This window comes from Peromyscus eremicus, chromosome 12 (assembly GCF_949786415.1).
Source record: "Peromyscus eremicus chromosome 12, PerEre_H2_v1, whole genome shotgun sequence".
In the NCBI taxonomy this organism is placed as follows: Eukaryota; Metazoa; Chordata; class Mammalia; order Rodentia; family Cricetidae; genus Peromyscus; species Peromyscus eremicus.
This window is the reverse complement of record NC_081428.1, coordinates 1,481,606-1,502,868: the sequence shown is the minus strand read 5'-3', so window position 1 is coordinate 1,502,868 and position 21,263 is coordinate 1,481,606. Positions and strand designations below refer to the sequence as shown.

Here is a 21,263-nt window from a genome sequence, read left to right as displayed (position 1 = left end):
AAAAGTATGTGTGTTTTCCGAAAAAAAAGGACCAGACACCAATAAAGACAAGCAGCCCAGGCGAATCAGCCTCTCAGAATGCCTCTGTTACAGTTTCCTCAAATATCTGTATCCAAAACAACTCCAAAGCTGCTAGCTGAGATGGTCCAGCCTCACAGATTACTTTAGCCAGGAATTCACTTAATCCCTGAACTTTCTCATCACACAGAGTTTGGACAACAAATGATATAGCTAGGTGTCCTGGGACCTGATCATTATCCCAATTTTTCAGGGCCCCCTAAAGATGCCATCACCCCCAGACAACAGGAAGTAATTTTAAGAACACAATGCCCACATTCCCAAGACGTGGGGTGGGTAGTTTTTGGTCATTCAGTGGGTGACAGATGTTTGTAATTGTTTAGGGGGGGGTTAGTTGCAAGTTGCTATTGGTCATGATCAGAGAGGAAACTAAGCAAAGAGCTTGGATTAAGGTCTCTCTTTCTTTCTTTTTCTTTCCTCTATCCTTCTTATCTCTTATCTACTAAAAAAAGAAAAGAAAAATGGGGGATATAGGCATGATAGGATAAAAAGGTAGATTATTGAATCTGCTTTTACACTAAAAAGCAACTACTAGTCTCAGATATTTTACACTGGTGTGGATTTTTGTATATTGATACAAATTTGAGGTTATTTTTGTTATAACATACTGTATATATGTTTATATATATATATGTAAACTCTTGTTTAATGTACTGTATATATACATTTTATTTTAAGATGTAATGTAAAGTTGTAGTCCTTGAAAGCTACTATTACAAACTGTTTAGGATAACTAAGAAATGCAGGCTAGTAGTTAGTCATCTATAACAATCAAACTTGTAGTGATGTTAGGTAGGTTTTCTAGGTCAAACAGATAGATTTTAGATAGACAGATGGTCTTCAAACACTTTAAAGCCCTACAGAGTACGGCATTTAAAATGTTTTAATAACATAAGCCTTTTTAAGACAGTGAGATACGTCTGTTCCTGGCAGCACCAATCTACTTAAGAAAAGATGATGGGCATTAGAGAAACTTCATATGGAGTTTACTTTCTTTGTGGCAAAACTAGCCACTGGGCAAGAAATTACTCTTGCCTTGACTGCTGACAGTATGCTGTCCAAATCTGATAATCAGGACACAAAAGAAGACAGGGGTTTTTAGTATCAGCTCTTAGCTACTGTTCTTGGGCTTTTAACTCTGCATTTGGCTCTGTGTTTCTTATTTAATAAGAGTGTTACATCTACAATTACCAATCTTTGCCAAGACAAGATAGGCCAGTCCTTCAAAATTCTTGCTTTACAGAAAAGTCTGTCGGATATTCTAGGTCTGTAGGCCAAAGATGATGCTCCAACATTGCAGAGGTACCTGGGTGACTGTGCAGGAAGCAGCTGTCTCTGTCATTTCTATAGTTTTGGAAGTCATTTGTTCTGCACTTTGTGTTTACTGAGGTAATATTTTATTCTTCTTGGGTCTTTGATGGGGGTTGAAGACTAGATAGTTCTAGTTTTACAATTTTCTCTGTATCAAATTAAAAAAAGACTCACAAAAGAGATGTAAAGTTTATAAAGGTTGAGAGACATAAGAGCTTGAGTTGTTTATCTAAGAAAATATTTTAGGGTCTAAAACGATATTTTTTAGGCTGGTAATACAAGTTACAATAGAAAATGGTTTAGGTATAAAACCTTGGACTCAACAAATTTCTCCAAAGTTGCCAAATACAAATAGACTGGACATTGTGAATATAATTCCTACCTGATAATTTTTCTTATTGTACGTATAGTTTTACTGTGTTAGAGTTAAAACCTTTCCTTTTCATTTGGACAAAAAGGTGGAAATGTGGGCTAATCTTTTTGTACACTGTGAAGATGTGTCTCTGCCAAGGCACCTTATGATTAGTTTAATAAAATAGCTGAACAGCCAATAGCTATGCAGGAGAGAATAGGTAGGACTTCTAGAAAGAGATAAGAATGAAGGGAGGAAGAGAGATGGGATTCACCAGTGAGATGTGGAGCAAGTCGGATATACAGTATGGAGAGAAGGTAATGAGCCACATAGCAGAATGTAGATTATTACAGGTTAATCTAAGTTTGAAGAGTTAGCTGGGAATAAGTTTAAGCTAAGTCAAAGCTCTGATACTTAAATCTGACTCTACAGTACAGTTTATTTTCTAAGAGATTGCCCTGTGCAAGGGCTTATCTTATTGGGCAGCTTTTAGTGAGTGACATAAACAAACATTCTGAAGTCCCTACCTGTCCCTCTCAGGATCTTGTAACAGCTCAACACATCTGTTGCATTTGTTCCCCTCTCACTTGGGAACTCAAGCTTCTCCCCAGCTCTTTAGGTTGGTGGAAAGGCATGGTCTATTGAGGTGTTTTCTTTCCTCATGGCCACTGAGGAAGCCCCACAGCCTGGGATATCAGCAGAGTGACCTCTCCAGGTGCCACTCACAGGGAATAGAGAGAGCTCTATTTTTTCTGGTTGTAATGAACATGAAAGTCCATAGATATTAAATCTCTAGTCTTAAGGAGAGGCTGCTCTGAGAAGGTGGGTCCTAGTACAGTAGGGATCATGAAGGAGCAACAGATGAACAAACTGGAATCATAACCCAAGATCTAGATGAAGCATCTCTGCAGACTTGCCTAGCTTCACCATTCTACTCCTTCAGTTAACAGCATCAGGAATTCCAACTATAAATCATAAGTGTAATATTTTAGTTCGGGATCCTATACTTTCCCTAAGAAGGCTGAGGAGGACACACTGATGTAGGGAATTTAAAAGGGTCAATTTAAATGTCACAGTCATTATTAGTCATAAATGTCACTTTGACCTCATATGGTTGACAGACAGGTCTTTATGTGAATCTGACCAAGGGGTTATCAGATTGTCAGCCTGCATGAGGGATGGCTTATCTTGTCACATCCTGGCTACAGCAACACACATTGTCTACTGGCTGATGCATTTCAGTCTGCATGCTGGATTCCTGAATGCTACTGTCACTCATAGCTGTCTCTCTGTATCCCTTGGTTCCCAAGACCTGAGAGAGCTGAAGTCTCTTCCATGAAATGGTCTCATTCTGGCTTATAGCCAGCTCATATCTCTCAATCATTTCTAGATAACCCGTAATACCCAAGTAAAGGAGCAGTTGCCATATATTATTGTTTAAGGAATAATGACAAGAAAGTTCTACAAAGAGATGGCACCTGGGGCAGGGTGTAAAGCTACTGTGAGGTGTGCACACACAGCATTCACATCAGACTTGGACAGAATGCTTAGTAAGCGTAAGATTTGCTTTGGGGAAATTTCTAAAATATTTTCAAGTGGGGTGTGTGTGTGTGTGTGTGTGTGTGTGTGTGTGTGTGTGTGTGTGTAAAAAGGCTCAAGGTCAACATCCAATATCTTCCTCTTTTGCTCCCCACTTTATTTGTTGAGATAGTCTGACATGCAGTTCACTGATTTAGCTAGGCTGACTGGCCTAGCAAACCTCTCCCCTCCTGTCTCTGTCTCAATAGTCAGTGCTAGGATTACAAATATATGTCATGTCCGATTTATTTTTTTAATGTGGGCTCTGGAGATCAAACGCAGGTCCTCACACTTGTGACATCTCCCCAGTCCTTGGTTTTCAATGATCAGTTTGTTGATCTGAAGATGAGGAACCCACAATTGTGGAGAGTCTACTGACTATTCCTCCCTACTTAATGTACGCATTTGTGGAATGTTTCAACCTCAGCACATCTGCAACTGGTATAATTTCTTCTCTCTGACTGTTTTCCCCAAATCCTTTGCTTATTTTGTAGATGGAAGACCTTTTTTTCTCCCACTTTTCACACTAAAATCTGAGTTACCTTGTGTCTTTCATTCTGTCACACTCACATTGGATCCACCAGTGACCATGCAGAATTTGAATCTATCATCCACTTCGAATGCATGTTCCTGGTCCACATTGCTGCCCTCCTCCCCATGACTCAGCCTTTGTACTGTATGGCCTCTTCTGTTCTCAGCCCTGGATTCACAAATGTTCTTGCCTGTTCTAAATCCAATTCAGGTTTTTTGGCTTCTCTGTCCAAAAATCATTGTCAAGCTCTTCCCAATTCAGAGAAGCAGCCCAGGTCCTCACACACCAAATCCTGGCCTGCCATATCCCCTATGAAATGGCCTTCTACCATGGGCACGGTCCCATTAAGTTCTTCATCTTCTGCAATCAGGGTGGCTGTTCTGCTTCCTCCAGCCTGCCAGGAGCATCCTCGACCTTTGTTCTGTCTATACTCAGTGATTATACTGCTGCACACACCTGCATTCCAGCATTTCACTCTCTCCAAGACCCTTCAATGACCACATCCTTAAACACTGCAAATCTGAGAATCTAGCCATGTCTGCCTGCCAATAGTCACTGCCCAAAAGGGTACTATATTGAAATGTAGCATATGATAACAGTTTCCTCTAGCTATCCTCATGCAAGAATTGATAATTTTGTACTGCATTATACATGCTTCATAGAAACCCCTAAACACAAGGCTGCTTGGCTAAATCCTTTTCTTAAATCATGCATATTGGTTATAAGACCAGGTATAGTATTCTTTTAAGCCTAAGATATTTTGAGTTGGTTTATGACAATTAATCAATTTATGATGGTCTAGCAAGCTTTAAGACTAAAAGTTAATTGTTCAATTGGTCCTTGCTTAAATTTGTGTCATCTCCAAAATTTAGTGCTAACATATTTATACCAATTTATATCTAAGTGGTCATGTTTCCATCAGGTGCTCTTGAAGGAACAATCTTGCTAGCCCACAAAGACCAATGGGAAGAGCAGATACAAGTTCATTTGTTGTATCCTTCATTATAGCTGATCATTAGAATTCAACCATAAGAATGGGTAATTTTTAGCTAGCTACATTTTAAGTTATTTTAAATACAGCTTAGAGATTTCTGGGGAATCTGCACATGTGAGGGGGTTCACAAGAAGAAAAAAGCCTCTTTCACTGTAATGCTGAGATGTCACCTGCCTGCCTCTCTGTGGGCATTTGCACTGTTGCTGTCACAGTGTAGTAGATGAGACACTGGGGTCTCAGCATCAACTATGGCGGTGGCACTGAGACACAGCCGTGATCATCAAGGGTTTCCCACCATGTACTCCAGGGTGTTTATTTCTGGGTCTCAGTTGGTTTTATTTGATTGCTTGATGGACAAATGGCCAGAGTTCTAAGCAGCATGAGAGGACAGCCATCTGTAAGGAAAGCACTGTGGCCTGTGTGAGTTCAAACAACTAGCTGCTTTGCTCATGGAATTCCAACTGTTTTCTGCCTAGAATGGCTCCCTAAAATGATAGCCATGCAGACTTATGTATCTGGCAGACTCTGTTGGAAGAGAGACGCTGGCAGTTGTCAGCTCCTGGAATCACAGTTGATGATGTCACAAATAACAAACCTCAAGTTCCAATGCCTATGAGATCATGTGATATTAATAATGTGATATTTTGATGTCATACAACAAAGTGTGTTAACATTCAAAAGAGCCTCACATCTCAGTGAGCCAGTCATCTGCAAATGTTGAGCCAACCAGGAGATGATGTGTGGGTGAAACCCTCATCTGAGGGTGTGACGCACCATAAGAAAGCGAAGTGAAAACATTCAGTGACATGGCTCCCACGACTCCATATACCCTTATACTACTGCTGTGATTTAGTTTTCTGCACAGTCATGCACACACTCAGGTGTTTTATGGCTTATGTATTTATCTTTTGTGTTTGTTTGGTGACTGCCTCTCTGGAAGAGAAGAGCTCCTTGATAGAAAGCTCATGTTCTCAGTCACTATTATATCCAGTGCTCAGGGCTGGTACCCGGCACGGCCAGATGCTTCATAAGTGATGAAGGACTGAGTAGCACAGAAGAGGACCTTGCTTTCATCAAGTGCTACTCTGTTTTATCAAGGATTTATAATTATTTTAGGAAAAATCAAGGTATGAAACAATTTAAGAAGGATTCAAAATATTACAAGTATCTATTATACAACATATGACATATTTTTATAATGAAGGATCATTTTGTGTGAGTACATGTGTTTATAGATGTTCCTAAGAATAAAAGTAAATCTGATATGTTTTGAAGAAAAGGAGGTTGGGGATATCCATGTGAAATTTATGCATCTTTGTTACTGGGATACTAAAAGACATTTCCTAGCACCCTGGGAAAAGTCTGACAGCTCAGCGAGGCAGCTCAGCATGGCTGGAGGGTGCTCACACCATATGCACGCTGTTTTAAAACACATCAGAACCTTCTTCATGGTGTACTGCATGTAAAGTATTTACATTGATGCAAAACCTTCACTTTCTGCTTGGCGGAGGGAACTGGCGTGGGAAGAAAAGGAGGGGCTTCCTCAAGCATCTGCTGCGTGTCCTTGGTGGACCTGACGCTTCATCGCTTGTGGGCAGAGGACTTAGTATTGCAGAAACTGCAGAGACTACCCTGACTGTTGGAAGCCAGGACAGTATATGACATGATGTAACGGCTAATTTAGTCGGAAAGACTGTCTGGGGAGCTGTTAGCCATGGTTCCTCACATGAGCTCTAGGGATGCTTAGCTCTTCTCTTTTTGTTCACTCAAGGTGAGTAACTTACTTGTCCACCATAAAAAAATCTTTTGCCATGGGGATCTAAAGAGCTTGCTGATGGTGTCTTCAGAGGAAGACAGACACATGTTCTAAAAATGATCTGATAGAAAACTAGAAGGCCCAGTCAATAACACGTCTTCCATCTTCCGGAAACGTCAAAGCCACAAACTCACCTTCAGAGAAAATGGCACCAAGTTCATGTCCTGTGAGGATCCAGGATCATATAGACAACTGTTAAACACACCTTCATCTATCAGTCTTCATGGCTACCCAACTCTACTCAGATTCTGAGATGGCCCCATCCTAAGAGCTAGTCTCATCACAAAGCCAGGCTTCGGGAGGGGCTGCGTGGGACAGGCAGGGGGACAGGGTTACCTTTCACTGTCACATGGACACTCTGGCTCGTGGAGAGTTGTGGCTGTACCAGCACGTTACAGGTATATTCCCCCTCGTCAACTTCTTTTTGTACATCTGAGAGTTTCAGAGTCCCATTGTTTTCAAAGGCCACCTGGCGGTGGTTGAAAGGAAGCAGATTAGCGTTCTTGTACCACTTGATGGAGTAATATGGATAGCCAATCACACGGCAGTGAATGTATGTGTCCCGCCCGGCTATTGCAGTGATGTTTTTCATCGGTCTGATGCTTGCAGGCCCTGGAGAGACACAAGGAAACTCTTGAAAATAATTTAAGGGCACATCTCATGGAAGGAAATGGGTACACTTTTCCTTTGGTGAAAACCAATTATTTTTATGTAAGCACACCCTTTTTTGTCTCAGTTTCTCGGCATTTGGCATTTTCCACTAAAAATATTTTTCCCCTTTTACTACTCTCAAATGAGTCAATGAATGCTGAAATCTTCTCATCAGCTACTTCTATGAAAATATTTTGAATTACAAGATAAAAGGCAGTTTAACTAATAAAAAGTAACTAGTCTACACTGCACCGCCATGCTCTTCTGGTGAAAACGCTGACAGCCACTGATTGACTCTGCCAGGAGGATAATGAAGATGGAGGTTATGCCGCCGCGGCGCTGTGGATGTGAGTTAGGTACTGTGGATGTGAAGGCTTACCATGGATGTCATGAGACGGGAGAAAAGGAAAGAGAAAAGGGCATGCAGAGCATAAACCAGGAAAGGAAGGATCAAGTGGATAGGTGTAAGAGGACAGAAAGTAGACAAGCTGACTACAGAGACCAAAATGCCATTTTCAACACCGGCCCATCAGCGCCATTCCTGAGTAGGGAGGAGAGGGCAGGGAGAAGGAGGGACCGCTCCTCCATCGCGCATCGCAAGGCTCAGCCCAGAGCATGCAGCACCCCGTCCCTGCTACAATGAGTTGTGTGTGTTTGTTCGAGGAGCTGATTTGACAAGCACCTCTTACGTTTATTCGAGCCTGGTACAGGACGACTCCGGCCGAGTTGTTGGCGGTGCAGCGGTAGACACCCCCGTCCCGGACCTGGGAGCTGGAGATGTTCAGGTAGCTGACCACGTTCCCCTCAGATGTGATCATTTGGCTGATGCGGTGGCCACTGCCCTTGAGGATGGGGTCATCGTCCAGGGTCCAGGTGACCGTGGGCAAGGGTGTCCCCTTCACATTGCACACGAGGGACACCGGCTCTGCAGGGCTCACCACTTTCTCGCTAAAGGCAGAAATGATTTTGGGAGTTCCATCTGCAGGGAGACAAAACGAGAAAGGAAGTGGCACACACCCACTATAAACTGCTGCCAAGTTCATTGTTGATTGCTTGGGATGAGTAGTTGGTCAGCACCTTCCCAAGGGGCCCTGCTGCAGGGAAAAGCCAGTTTCCAAGGAAAGAGTGCCTGGGAGGTAACATCCCTTTCCTGATGGCCTTACCAGAATGAGATAAATGATGAGAGATGCCATGACTAAAGTTCAAAGCAATGCGTGTGCCCACCTGAAGCCACAGATGAGGATTCTGCACACCCCAAAGCTGCTTTCTCTATTTTTCCCTCAATGTTTGTAGAGATTGCCCATAGTTTAGAATAAAAAAGATACTGGGAGAAATGCTCTTAGCCTTATCCTCTTACACATTGCATTTCTCCGCACGGGGGTTCCTAAATCCTTACTACTTCTTTCCAGCTCAAGTGTTCGTGGTTGGAGGAGGCCCTCAGACAAATGTGTTTCTCCCGTGTGCTGGTAGGTAGCCTAGCACCCTCGGGACACAGACATTTTACTTCTATGTTCAGTGATGAGAAAAGAACTTTCAAATGTTAAAAAAAAATTCTTTCCCAGTACCATCAGCATTACATATTATATTTACATCTATGTCTCTTTAATTCCCTGGAATCTAGAATATTCTGGAATGTTTTATTTCTTGACTTGAAAAATTTAGAAGAATATTTTTGATGTCAGTTACAAATATTGAGTTTGTCTTATATTTCCTCATATTTAAGTACTTGTCCATTTCTGCCAGACATAGCATAAGGACATTTTGGGTTGTTTGGTAGACTGATTGGTTGTATGTGAACCTGGAGATTGAACCTAGGACTTCATGTTTGCTAGCCAAAATTATGGATTTTTTTTAGCATTTATTCATCATTTTTGTGTTTTTTTGAGAAGTGTCACTCAAATTTTCTACTCACTTTTTCTTTTTTTATATTTTTATTTTATAATTAACTTAATTTCACAAAACAGCCACGGATTCCCCCATCCTCCCTCCTCCCACCCCCATCCCTCCCCCCAATTCATCCCCCATCCCCACCTCCTCCAAGGCAAGGTCTCCCCTGGGTAGTCAGTCCAGCCTGGTAGACTCAGCCGAGGCAGGTCCAGTCCCCTCCTCCCTGCACCAAGGCTGAGCAAAGTGTCCCAGCATAGGCCCCAGCCTCCAAAAAGCCAGTCCATGCACCAAGGACAGGTCCCAGCTCCACTGCCTGGGGCCCTCCCAAACAGTTCAAGCTAATCAACTGTCCCACTTATCCAGAGGGCCCGGTCCAGTTCCATGGGGGCTCCTCAGCCATTGGTTCACAGTTCATGCATTTCCACTAGTTTGGCTATCAGAGTGACTTTCAGTTTTGGATTTACAGATTTTGTTTTGTTTTTTCAAGACAGGGTTTCTCTGTGTAGCTTTTGAGCCTGTCCTGGAACTCACTCTGTAGACCAGACTGGCCTTGAACTCACAGAGATCTGCTTGCCTGTGCGTCCCAAGTGCTGGGATTAAAGGTGTGAGCCACCACTGCCCAACCTGTAGATGTTTTAAAAAGAATTTATTTAGATTAATTTTTTAGGTTTTTCATTCTATTCCATGTGTATGAATATTTGCCTACATGCATATATGTATATCACATGTGTATAGTGTCCTCAGAGGCTCGAAGAAAGTGTCAGGTCCTCAGGAACTGGGGTTACAGGCTGTGGTGAATCACCATGTGGGGGCTGGGAGCCTGGGTCCTCTCCCAGAGCAGTCAGTGCTCTGAACAGCTGAGCCATCTTTCCAGCCCTGACTTCTAAATTATATAAGGAATACAAGCAAATATTTGCTAATTTAAAAGGATCTATTTGTCAGGTGTCCTTTACAAATCACTCATGGTATCTGTCAGACAAACATACAATGTACAGAATACCTGGTAGTGTGTGAGTCTGAAATAGTTTCTCCCAGGTGGTCCCCTTTATACTTTTGTCTTTTGCATTTCTGTGTGCTGTCTCTAAATTAGGAACAGTTCTGTATTCCTTTAACACATTTGTGGTTTAATATTATACATCCAAGTCTAAAATATATATCAAATTAATTTTATGTAAGTTCTAGATGTTGGTTGAGTTGTTTATTCACATTTATATATGCACATGGCTGTTGCAAATATTTCCTTTATCTATTGAATATCTGTATCCTTGTGAAATTCAGTTGACTACCCATGTGTGGACACATCTCAAGATCACACCTACCATGCTCCATAGTGAGGCTTCAGAACTAGTGGGAGGAATCCTGCAGCTTGGTTATTTTTCCAAGCTTGTGCAGTTTTTAGTCTTTTAGCCTCTTATATTCACACTGTAAATCAACTTCCCACTACAAGATCCCTACTTTTCCATGTCAACGTAAAATTCATTATATAGAGAGATATCTATCTATCTATCTATCTATCTATCTATAATTTTATATATTTAATAAGGTCTCACTATGTAGCCAGGTTGGCTCCAAACTCATGACCTTCCTGCCTCAGCCTCCCAAGTGCTGGTTTTTCTTACATGTTCATTCTTTATAGACTTTTTGTTTTCCTTTAAGTCATCAAATATATTTCAATTAATGATATACTTGGTTCACTAATCCTAACTTGTGGGTAGCCCTAAGTCTTTTTCTGTTGTCTAAGAACTGTTTTGTTTTGTGAATCGGTGTTGTTTTCTTTTTACTATCTCTAGTGTCTTTGAGTTGTAGAATTAGATTCCCATCCACACTGCAGTCCATGTGCCAACCAAGTTTTCTAAGGTGACTACGTGGAGATGTGGGGTTTTCTTCTGCATCTTTCCTTCCCGTACCTTCTGCTCCACTCTCCCATGGAGGTGCCCACCCCTCTTAGCTCTGCAGGCTTGGGAACTTGGCTTTGCTTCTAGTTTCTGCACCACTGGACTTGAGGTGTCCTTAAAGTCGAGTCGGTGCTACTGTCAGTCTGTCCCTGTCCCTTCCTCCCAGTGACCAGTCCATCACTCTGTTCGCTCTGGGGTTTTCTCACTTCTCTGCATGTTCTCTGCCCTTTCCAAATGCCATTTTTTCATTTTTTTCATGTGCATGAAAGCTTGCCTTATAGATGCTGTTTCTTCACTCCCAGAGCATGAATCCACTTTATCTCTTGTTTTCCTTGTTTAACCACAAACCCACCATTACAGGTTCCAGGGAATTCAGCCTCCTGGCAAAGTCTCCTAGACTTTCTACTCCATCCACAGTCATGGAGAGTCCACTGTATGCTGAGATTATTATAATTTTATGTTTATCCAGCTCTTATAGTGGGAACCATGGGTGCTGCCCGAGAGAATGACTGGTCAGGCACAGCTGTGCATCAGATTCTAGATATGCATTCTTTCTTTTGTGACATTAGCCCTACCACCTCTCAGAAGAGAGAAAAATGAGATGAATCTTCTCATCTTGAACAGAAAATGACTTGAGATAAATAAGTTGGGGAGTGTTCTCGGCAGACCACCTCCGCTTTCTCTTACAGTGACTGGCCTTGTGAAGATGAAGGCAGACATTATTTTCCCAGTGAGACCCGAGTGTCTTTGTGATCTGCCTAGCTGTCACTCTGATAACAGGAACCCTTTTGACATCATTGTGGGTGATCAATATGCTCTTTAGGTTTTCTTAGTTACTTGAGACAGTTACCAAGGTAACGGGACCTAGACAGGTAATCTCTTCTTTTTCTTTCTCAGAGAAGCTAAAAACAGTGACTCTGGGAGGACCAGGGTGCATCCTGACTAGCAGCTCCAGCTCCATGCAAATTGATTACTTTTCCGCTCTTAATTATTATGTACGAAGTGGTGTCAGGCATTTAACACAAGGGCTGTGCCTTCAAGTCATTTCACCCCTGCGTTAAAAACCTCACGGTCTGCAGTAATGCTTGCATCATCATTGCTAAGCTTGCTGCTTCTTACAAAGTAGCTGAGGCTAAAGGCACAATAATGGAACTGTTCTCTTAGTATCAGGCAGATTTAAACTTACTCACATGTGATAATGGGTTTTACTTATTCTAACCTTGGGCTATAGAACAGTAATTTCATCACTTTCACCAATTGATAATGGATGGATTTTAAATGATAGCTAATGATGCAGTTCCCATCAAGACACACAAATACATAGACAGGAGCCGTTTCAATTATCTGGTGATAAATATGTGTCTTGCTTAAATGTCACCTGTCACAGCTCCATTCCCTGGATGATGGATGAGCTTCAAGATGTAAGTACTCAGTAACCAATTAAGAAAAGCAAACAGAGCCTGTGTTATTCTACCCCAAGGCAATTCCTTACACATTCCTCACAACTAAGTCTGGGGACATATTGACCAGGCTAGAGACAATGGCACCAGGTGGAGGTCATGTTTTCATCCAAACAAACATCCTGCTGAAATTGAGGTTATTACTGACACTAACTTCTTCTTAAGTGTGGGATAGTCCTGTCCATGCCCCACAGCTCAGGAGAGACTTTCTCATATCTGGAGACATTTTGTGTGTGTGTGTGTGTGGTCACAACTTGGAGGAGGAACTATTGGCATCAAGAGAGTTGAGGCCATAAATGTCCCTAAACATCCCACAATGTAGCTATCAGGTAGACCCTGAACAAACATTCTATTTATGCATCCCACAGCCCCCAAACAAGGTAGTACTGAAAGTACATATCTAGAAAATGAACTGGCAATAGAACCCAAGGCTCTAGTTTCAAATGTTGATCTTTTGGCAAGTAACTTCAAACATCAGTGGGAAGCATTCATACAGTTCCAGATCACACTTCTCATCCAACACTGTGCCATCCTCCGTTATCGGAACAACCTCTCCCCCTTGCCTGATCTAGAGAGGTCAGAGTCAATAGATGGAGAGACAGGTAGTGTGGCCTGTCTTCTCCCATTCGGTGGGCCTGCATGGCTCTCTCTCCATCCCATGCTCCCCTGGATTCTGTTTGGAGTGCACCCTCCAATGCTGTGCACTGACCTTCAAGGACCACCTGGACATAGTCTTGAGCAGACAGCTTATCATTGCGCACGAAGCACTGGTAGGCGCCTCCGTCACTCTTGACCATGTGATCCATGATAAGGTTTGCGTGGTTCAGCCCTGTGATCCTCACATTTTTCCCAGGATTGAGGATTTCACCATTTCGATACCAGGAGAGTTCCTGGTCCTCGTTTCCTGTCACGCTGCAGGACAAGGAGACCTGGCTGCCCACACTGCTTTTAACCTTCCTGGGACTGATGGTTGCTTTCAGTGGTTCTGGGGAGTTAGATAAGAGAGAGAAAGAAGGTAAAACATCACTAGATATTGACACTGCTTAAATAATACACTGGGCTGTTGTTGAGGCCAAGGTATAACTACGAGAGTACTTCATTTGGATTCCACATCAGTTACTTGGGGGTTCCCATGTTAGTGCTATGTTGGGGGATCACATCAGTGTTATTTGGGGTAGTGCTTTGCTTGGATAGACCCTCCTTGCTATTTTTTGGGGGGCTTCTTTCTTCATATATATCAAATAGCACAATGGTGGGCACACTTCTTCCTCAGAGCACATGTGATAGTTTTGACCCACATATACTAAGAAATGTAGTATGCTACTTACCAACAGGTTCATGAGTATGAAAATATAAACCCTGCTGGTGGCTTTGAGTTCAGATGTGTGACCATAAGTGCTTTGCTTTAATGTATGGCTCACTCACAGGAGCCAGGATGGAATTCCCATCTTTAAAATTCCTGTTACCAACTCTTCAAACCTACCTAAAGGAAAGGACATCTAGACATCATTTTAGCAAGTGCCAAGGTTTACACTCACAGGTGAGACACATATGAGCAGCTATTCTGAGGTATAATTAGCATGTGCCAAAAACAACTAGATATTCCTCATAAGCAGTCCCTACAGAACTTTGTCATCCTCACTGCCAGGAGAAGAAAGAGTTACTCAAGGGGTTGACATGTCTTAACCAAATCCAGAAGACATGTGAATAGAGTCAATAAGCCTCATCTACCTTTTGCCCCCCAAAGTCTCACCCTTTTAGAGTATAAATCTTTAGCTCTCAAGGTGCGTGGATTGACCAAGCAAACAGAATTATTGTTACAGCCAAGCGGAGTGACATATCAGATGCATAGCAAGGACCAGGAAATCCTCAGATGTCAAGAACTGGCCCAGAGAGCAGAAAGGGGTTTTCAGAGAATGGGGACAGCAGAGATTAGAGCATGGAGCACAGGTATGCCAGTGTCTGATTCAGTCTGGATGCAACAGAAACTCTTACAAGTATAAACGTTGGAGGCAAACTGCAAAGGCCATTTGAGACACCTTTATAAGGGGCCTCAAGATTTTGGAACACTTTTTAATGCATACGGATATCTTGTCTGCTTGTATGTCAGTATACCACAGCACACCTCGTGCCTCTTGGAGCCAGACAAGGGCACTTGAGCCCCTGGAACTGAAATTACTGATGGTTGTGAGCTGCCATGTGTGCTTGGAATCAAACCCAGGGCCTCAGTAAGACCTGCTACTGCTCATAACTGTTGAGTTGTTGCCCCAACCCCATGGAATAATGTAATACCATGTAATCCCAGACACTCAGGAGGCTGTGGAAAGATGAAAAGTTCAAGACTAACCTAATCAATTTAGTGAAATCCTGCCTCAAAAAATAAGATTTAGTAGCAAGGTTGAGAGCACAGGTCATTGGAAAAAGCCTGAGTCCAAACCCCTGTACTACAAACAAATAAACAAATGGTCATTGAAGACTGTTGACTAAGCAGATGGCACCATCAACTATCTTCAGGAGAATTGATGAGTCACATGATGTTGGACACTAGGGTGGAGGAAGGTAGTCATCAAGGAGGCATTATAAAAGTAGAGTGGAGATAGATCTTACAGTCAGCCTCATAGTGGTTCAGACTGCACCTGAGAAGAATCAGTGCCCAGGACTTGGCCTGGCTGGGACAATGAAACAAAGCCTTGAGGAGACACAAGACTTAAACCTTTCCTATGGGAGTGAGAGAGGAAGATGTTCCTAACAAGAAGGGCTATTTGGGAAGCAGAGTTTGTGGTGACTCCATTCTGGCCCTGTACACTATTCTGTTGAAACGTCAGCTGAGCACCTTGCATAAAGCTTGTATCTACACTTATCTGTCACTTAAGAAGGAGCCAGCCATACTCATGGACCCGGAACTCAATAGAGTGCTTTCCATCAAGATCAGAGAGTCAGGAGGGAAGATGTGATATTCCACAGGCTGAATGAGCCATCCAGAGGAAGGAGGGAATGGTAAAAAGGTCCACAGGATTTCTCTGGATGTGGCAGAGGACTGTAATTATAAAAGCCAACATAGAAGGAATCTATAATTTTGCACCGGTACCTTTGAAAACATAGTGAGTGGTAAATGTCTTTAGAGAGAGAGGAAGCAAGACAACAAGAGAGGAATCAGAGCTGAGGACAGGAGGGGAGCATGTCTTGGGATGATGCTTTATGCTAGAGGAGGGAAGATGGGAGGTTTTGGACTCCTGAGATTAGAGAATAGGTCCACAATGAGAATGTAGCATAAGCAAGGTCACTTGCACTCTGACACAAAGGGATTATCTAACAATTTGAAGGAAGGAATTCAGATTCATCAAGATATATTAAAGCAAAAAATTGGACACATGACCAGAGTTTCACTGAGATGCCCTGGACACTACTCTAAGATACAAAGTTACTTCAGGATAGAACAACAGAGAACCACATTGGCAGGGGAGCATTTGGAGTCTATTGTCTCAGCTCTGGTGGCTGTCTGATACTGAATTGTTTCGTTGGGATGAGACACAGCTCTTCAAAGAGGAAAAGACAGCTGTGAGGGAATACTCTCCCACTACCACCCAGCCTTAGCCTGAGCTTTTTGACTTCAAAAGCACAGCTGGTTCCAGGTAGTCATTCAAATCTCTGATTTAAACACGTTCACTTAAGGCACCATGAAGGCATGTGGGTTACCTATGGTTGATCCCATACTTAGGTGCTGCGTTGGAAAAAAAAAAACAAAACATGCTAACACATGCTAACACAGCACCTCTATCTTAAGGGTGAGAACCTTGAGGTTCACCCTGCTTAGCTCAATTTCTCCAGTTCAAAAATACATTTTAAAGATAATTGCAGGGTTTTGTCAAGGAAGGAACATCTTATCTAGCTGTGGTTTTGTTGCACCCTTCTAGGTGTGTGAAGCTGGCTAGTTCACTTTGTTTTGGTTTCTATATTAGTAAATTTGAAGATGTCTGACTAGGTCAGAGTGCAGGCCACAGCTACACCTCCTTGCTTCCCAACAGGCCATCAGCATCTGCTGCACATTCCTCAAGGCCATGGCCAGGATGGAGTGAAGAGGGACCTTGGAAAAGATGAAAAGAACATTCTCTACACAATAGTACAGGGCCAATAAGATGGCTCATCAGGTGAAGCTGCTTGCCGCCAAGCTTCACCATCAGAGTTTGAGCTCTAGGACTCAAAGGATGAAAGGAGAGGACCAGTTCTTACAGGTTGTTTTCTGACATCCACACATGAGCTATGGCACGTGACTACTACCCCAGCACACACAAAACAAATAAATGTAAAAGGAAAGGAAGGTAAAGAAAGAAACTGTGCCCAAGTCTAGTGTCTGCATAATTTAGAATCTGCATTTCTACTGATAGCAGTGCCCTTGAGAAATTTAAAGTAACTTCTAGAAAGAGGCTAAGAAAAACCATTTGCCTGACTTCCATCACTGAGCTACCAACCCCACCCTCCCCCTTGTCTGTTTTCAGAATTGGCCATTGTGAATGACAGCTAGGTGGTATTTTCTTGGGAAGGCAGCCATTCTGTGGCCTCATGAAAACCTCAAGGCGTGGCCATCAGACAATTCTGAGTTCAAAACCAGGCTGTGTAACAGTGAGGGCAATTTTCCATCTGCCAGGCAGGTACCATGGATGTAGGTCAAATGCTGTAAGGTCAGAAGAAGGCTGTGGGGAAAGACGAAGATTAGCTTCTGTCTGACACCAACCATACGGCTAGTGCCACCTTTTCCAGTTACCTTCCAACTGTCCAACTTACGTTTCACGTACAGGCGGCCTATCACCTTGGCAGTCCCGTATCGGTTGGATACTTCACACACATAGCTGCCTGAGTCTGAGGGGCGGCTGTTCTCAATGAGCAGCCCTGTCACTGTCTTCTGGAACCTCCCAGAAAGTTCCAGGGGCATGTTGTCCTTCAGCCAGCGGTAGTCTGGCTCGGGGTGCCCAAGTGCTTTGCAAGGCAGCTCCACACGCTGCCCCGCCATGGCTTTGCGGTGGTCAAACCCATCCAGGATGGATGGGGCTGAGTTCGCTGGGTCTGCAGAAGACAAATGAAATTATCAAAGGCCAAGGATGGGGAGCATGTGTGGCCACTGAGAACCACACGTGGGCTTTCACACAGCATTCCTGTACCTCCTGTCCACTGTGGCCACAGATCTCTAAATCAGACAGACAGATCTATCCTGTTCATAACTCACAAAAGCCTGAACCCTTGTCAGAGCTCTGGCTGATGATTCTTGCTTTGTAGAAAATACCCGGAGTCAGCGTGCTCTGACAGGAGTTGTCAGCGCAGCCAAGAAGGGGGTTATCTTGTGATAATGGAACATGTCACACAGCTCCTCTCAACAATGGCAAAGAGAGCTGTTAAATTAGCAAAATTCATTTCACAAGATAAAGGGGTTTAGTACAATATTTCTTTATTCATTTTAGATGTTTTAGACTTATTTACTTTTGGTTAGCAGTATTAATTGTACATATATTGGGCATTTGGTATAATATTTCAATGCATGTATGCAGTTGGTATTGATCAAATCCAGGCCTCTTTCTATCTTCTAGTAATCACTAGTCTACGTTCAGTTTGATTTTGTTGTGTAAGAGTCACATATGGATGGGAACACAAGGTTCTTGTCTTTCCCTGCCTGGCTGGTTTTACTTCACTTCACATCTCCACTTTTGTTCATGGAGTGGCAAATAATGAGGTTTCATTTCTCTGCACAGCTCAAGCACACCATAATGTATATGCCACATTTTCCTTGTATCTTTTAAATCTGTTAATGGCTGAAGTTTATTTCACATCTAAGCTAATATAGAAAGTTCCAGATCAATGTGGCCATGCCAGGATCTCTGTCACATGCCAATGTCATTTCTTTTGGGTCTAGATGCATAGTAAAGGGAAAGCTGGATCACACAGCAGATCTGATTTTAGCTTTGCAAAGACTTCCCACCTTGTTCTCTGTGGTGGGTGCACTAATTTACATTCTCACAGCAGGAGGGGAGAGAGTTCTTGTTTCTCTACACTTTTTCTATCTGGAAGAAAATACTTGCCAACTATTCATCTGACAAAGGATCAATGTCCAGCATAGATAAGGAACTACAGAAAACGAACAAACAAACAAAAACCACTTGAAGTATTTTTAAAATCCAAATAATAATCAATTTAAAAGTAAAGAGATGTTTATCAAAAGGAAAAAATACCAAGTAACAACAGGTATCTATCAATAGTCAACAGCAGATCAGGCAGTAGTGAAATTCCATCTCACTTAGAAAGGCTGGTAAAAGAAAATATTCCCTCTCCTAACAACCGAGGCCCTGGCTGGGCTCAAAGTTCCAAGAAATCAGGTAGGTGTACAGTTTCCAAAGACGGCAAAAGAAAGCAGCTGACCCTAACCCCAGACACCCAGCAGTTAAAAATAGACAACGTACTGTGTCCCCAATATCCTTCCCCGACAGTATCAAAACCAGCTTATCTTGAAAAACAACTTACTTCCTCCATTCTGCCCCTAAGGAAACCCTGCAACCTTCTTTACTTTTAGCTACAAACCCCATTCCAATCATGTACTACACATTCTCTCCCACGCTGGTCATGGTATGTCTAGGCCTTGAAGTCCCGGAGTCTAGAACAAGCACCCACAAAGTTTGACCCTAGAGACAGAAAGGTGATTAGGAAAGAGGGGACAACTCCCCTGTTTTGTGTAGCTATTACCTCAGAATTGAAACATTTCCTTCAGGAGGGAGGTGGGGATGCTTCCAAGATTCAGGAAGCTCATGAAACTTACAGGACTTAGGAAGCTCATGAAAAAGTCCCAGAAAGACAAAATAAAAGGAGAAAGTAAGGGGACCATGAGCACTGGGAGAGAAGCCGCAGTCTCTCCTGTTCCAGACTCCAGCATGTTTATTTCAAGTATCCCCCAAGTCTCACTGTCCTGAGTCAACCTGGCCCCTGGCTCTGGAATGTGGTAAGGGCAAAACAGCAAACAGCCAAGGGGATTAATCATTGCACCACTGAGAACAGATAGAAGGCAAACTACTTCCAACCTAGGTCACTATTACTTATCCCATAATATAAAAGTGCCTGCAGTGGGAATGAGAAGCCAGAAGTTCAGGCATAGGAAGCTCGGCCATGGAGAGAAAGCTCAATGACAACTCCAGCTGATGCCTCAACTTTCCCAGTTGGCTTCTGCTGAATGATGTGAGTACCCAATCTAATGATGTCATCTTTATCTATTGCTATTTGGTCTTTCACCCGGAAGCCTTGTTAGAGGAGGCATTCTGCTGTCCCTAGAACTCTCTCAATTAGGAGCTAGAGCCAACTAACCAAAGAGGGCTTCCCTACTAGACTTTTGCTGCGTGTTTATACACCCCTGGTTTAATATACCTTTGTCTGTGCTCTCCGTCAGACCACTCTAGTCATGCCTGCTGGGTGTGAGCATCTGCTTTGATGCTTAATTCTCTCTGCTCACCTCTTGTTTTTTCTTTTACTTTTGCTTGCTACCTGAGTATCAAACTCACCATTCAAAACACAAAGCACCACTGTCACAAGCCATTCCAGACTGCATGGAACAGAGGGCAAGGCTCATCCTGGCTTAGGTGACAGAGGGATTTCAGTCTGGGGGTGCACAGCTGTAGAGTGCACAGTGGCACCTTTTCACACCACCACAGAACAGGAAATGGAGAGTAGACTGGAAGATAAGGCAGGCTCTGACTGCAAAGGTCAGGCCTGAGACCTTAGTGCCCTACTTCAGCCTCCTGAGATCCACCTCTTAAGGGTTTCCCTCCTATTTCCCAGGGAACAAGTGTCCAAAACATAAGCCTACAGTTGACTTCTGAAAACTACAACATTCTGCTCCTGGACCTCAGAGGCTCATGGCCATCCCACAATACAAGATGAATTTAGTGCAACTTTAAGAGTCTCCCTAAGTCTCACAGCCCCAACATGGTTCAAATGTTCAGTGCTTCTCCAGAAACTGAAGGCAATGTCTTCACTGTGAGCCTCTGTAAGCATTGTACCTCAAAAGGGGAAGACAGAGACTAGCAAGTTAAGACAGGACCAAAAACCCTCCAAATTCCAGTATGGTAAACACCAAATCCTGTGGTTCTCTGGCCTGTATCCAAGGTGAGAGCTCAAATAGTCTTGCACAACTCTGCTGCTATAGCCTTGGCCTCCTGTATCACACATGACTTCCTTCTAGGGCCAGTTCAACCCAACACCTGCAGCTTCCCTAGAAAGATCTCCCACATTTCTGGCATCTCTGACACTCTGGGGACTCACTGCAATGGGAGGTCACCTTCCCACCTTCATGCATGGTCTGCTCAGGTGCTTCTGCTGGGAATCTGACCACACTACACACTGTCTGGTTCCAAGCTTTTCTTAAAAATCTTGGTATAAATCTCTATGCTCTTATGACTCCTGTACCTGCAAAAAGTAGGGCTGACACCATGTTCTGACGCCTACTTAAGGAGTAGCCATGGACCATGTCCACAGCAGCCTCTGAGTGCCTAGGTGGCTGGCCTGAAAGAACACTTCCCTAGACAGCTTTGTCCCAGCAGGGCCTTTGTGACTAGTACGCCTCGAAGCAGGCTGGGGCTAGCTGTGTCCCTCAATGAAAAACAAAAACATATAAATACGTAAGACAAAGGCACAGAACACGCCTTCCAAAACTGAAAATCATTTCAGTCAAAAGAAGGT

General features: G+C 43.1%; 1 protein-coding gene across 1 annotated transcript in view; it reads right to left on the bottom strand.

Moving 5' to 3' along the window:
- Nucleotides 1-21,263, bottom strand: part of Dscam (DS cell adhesion molecule) — a 488,931-nt gene that overhangs the window by 243,167 nt on the left and 224,501 nt on the right. The window contains exons 5-8 of the mRNA XM_059277689.1: nt 17,337-17,615; nt 13,264-13,539; nt 7,995-8,291; nt 6,998-7,273 (exon numbers count right to left, since the gene is read on the bottom strand). Coding sequence (XP_059133672.1) covers nt 6,998-7,273; nt 7,995-8,291; nt 13,264-13,539; nt 17,337-17,615 — 1,128 coding nt within the window. The remainder of the gene's footprint in view (nt 1-6,997; nt 7,274-7,994; nt 8,292-13,263; nt 13,540-17,336; nt 17,616-21,263) is intronic.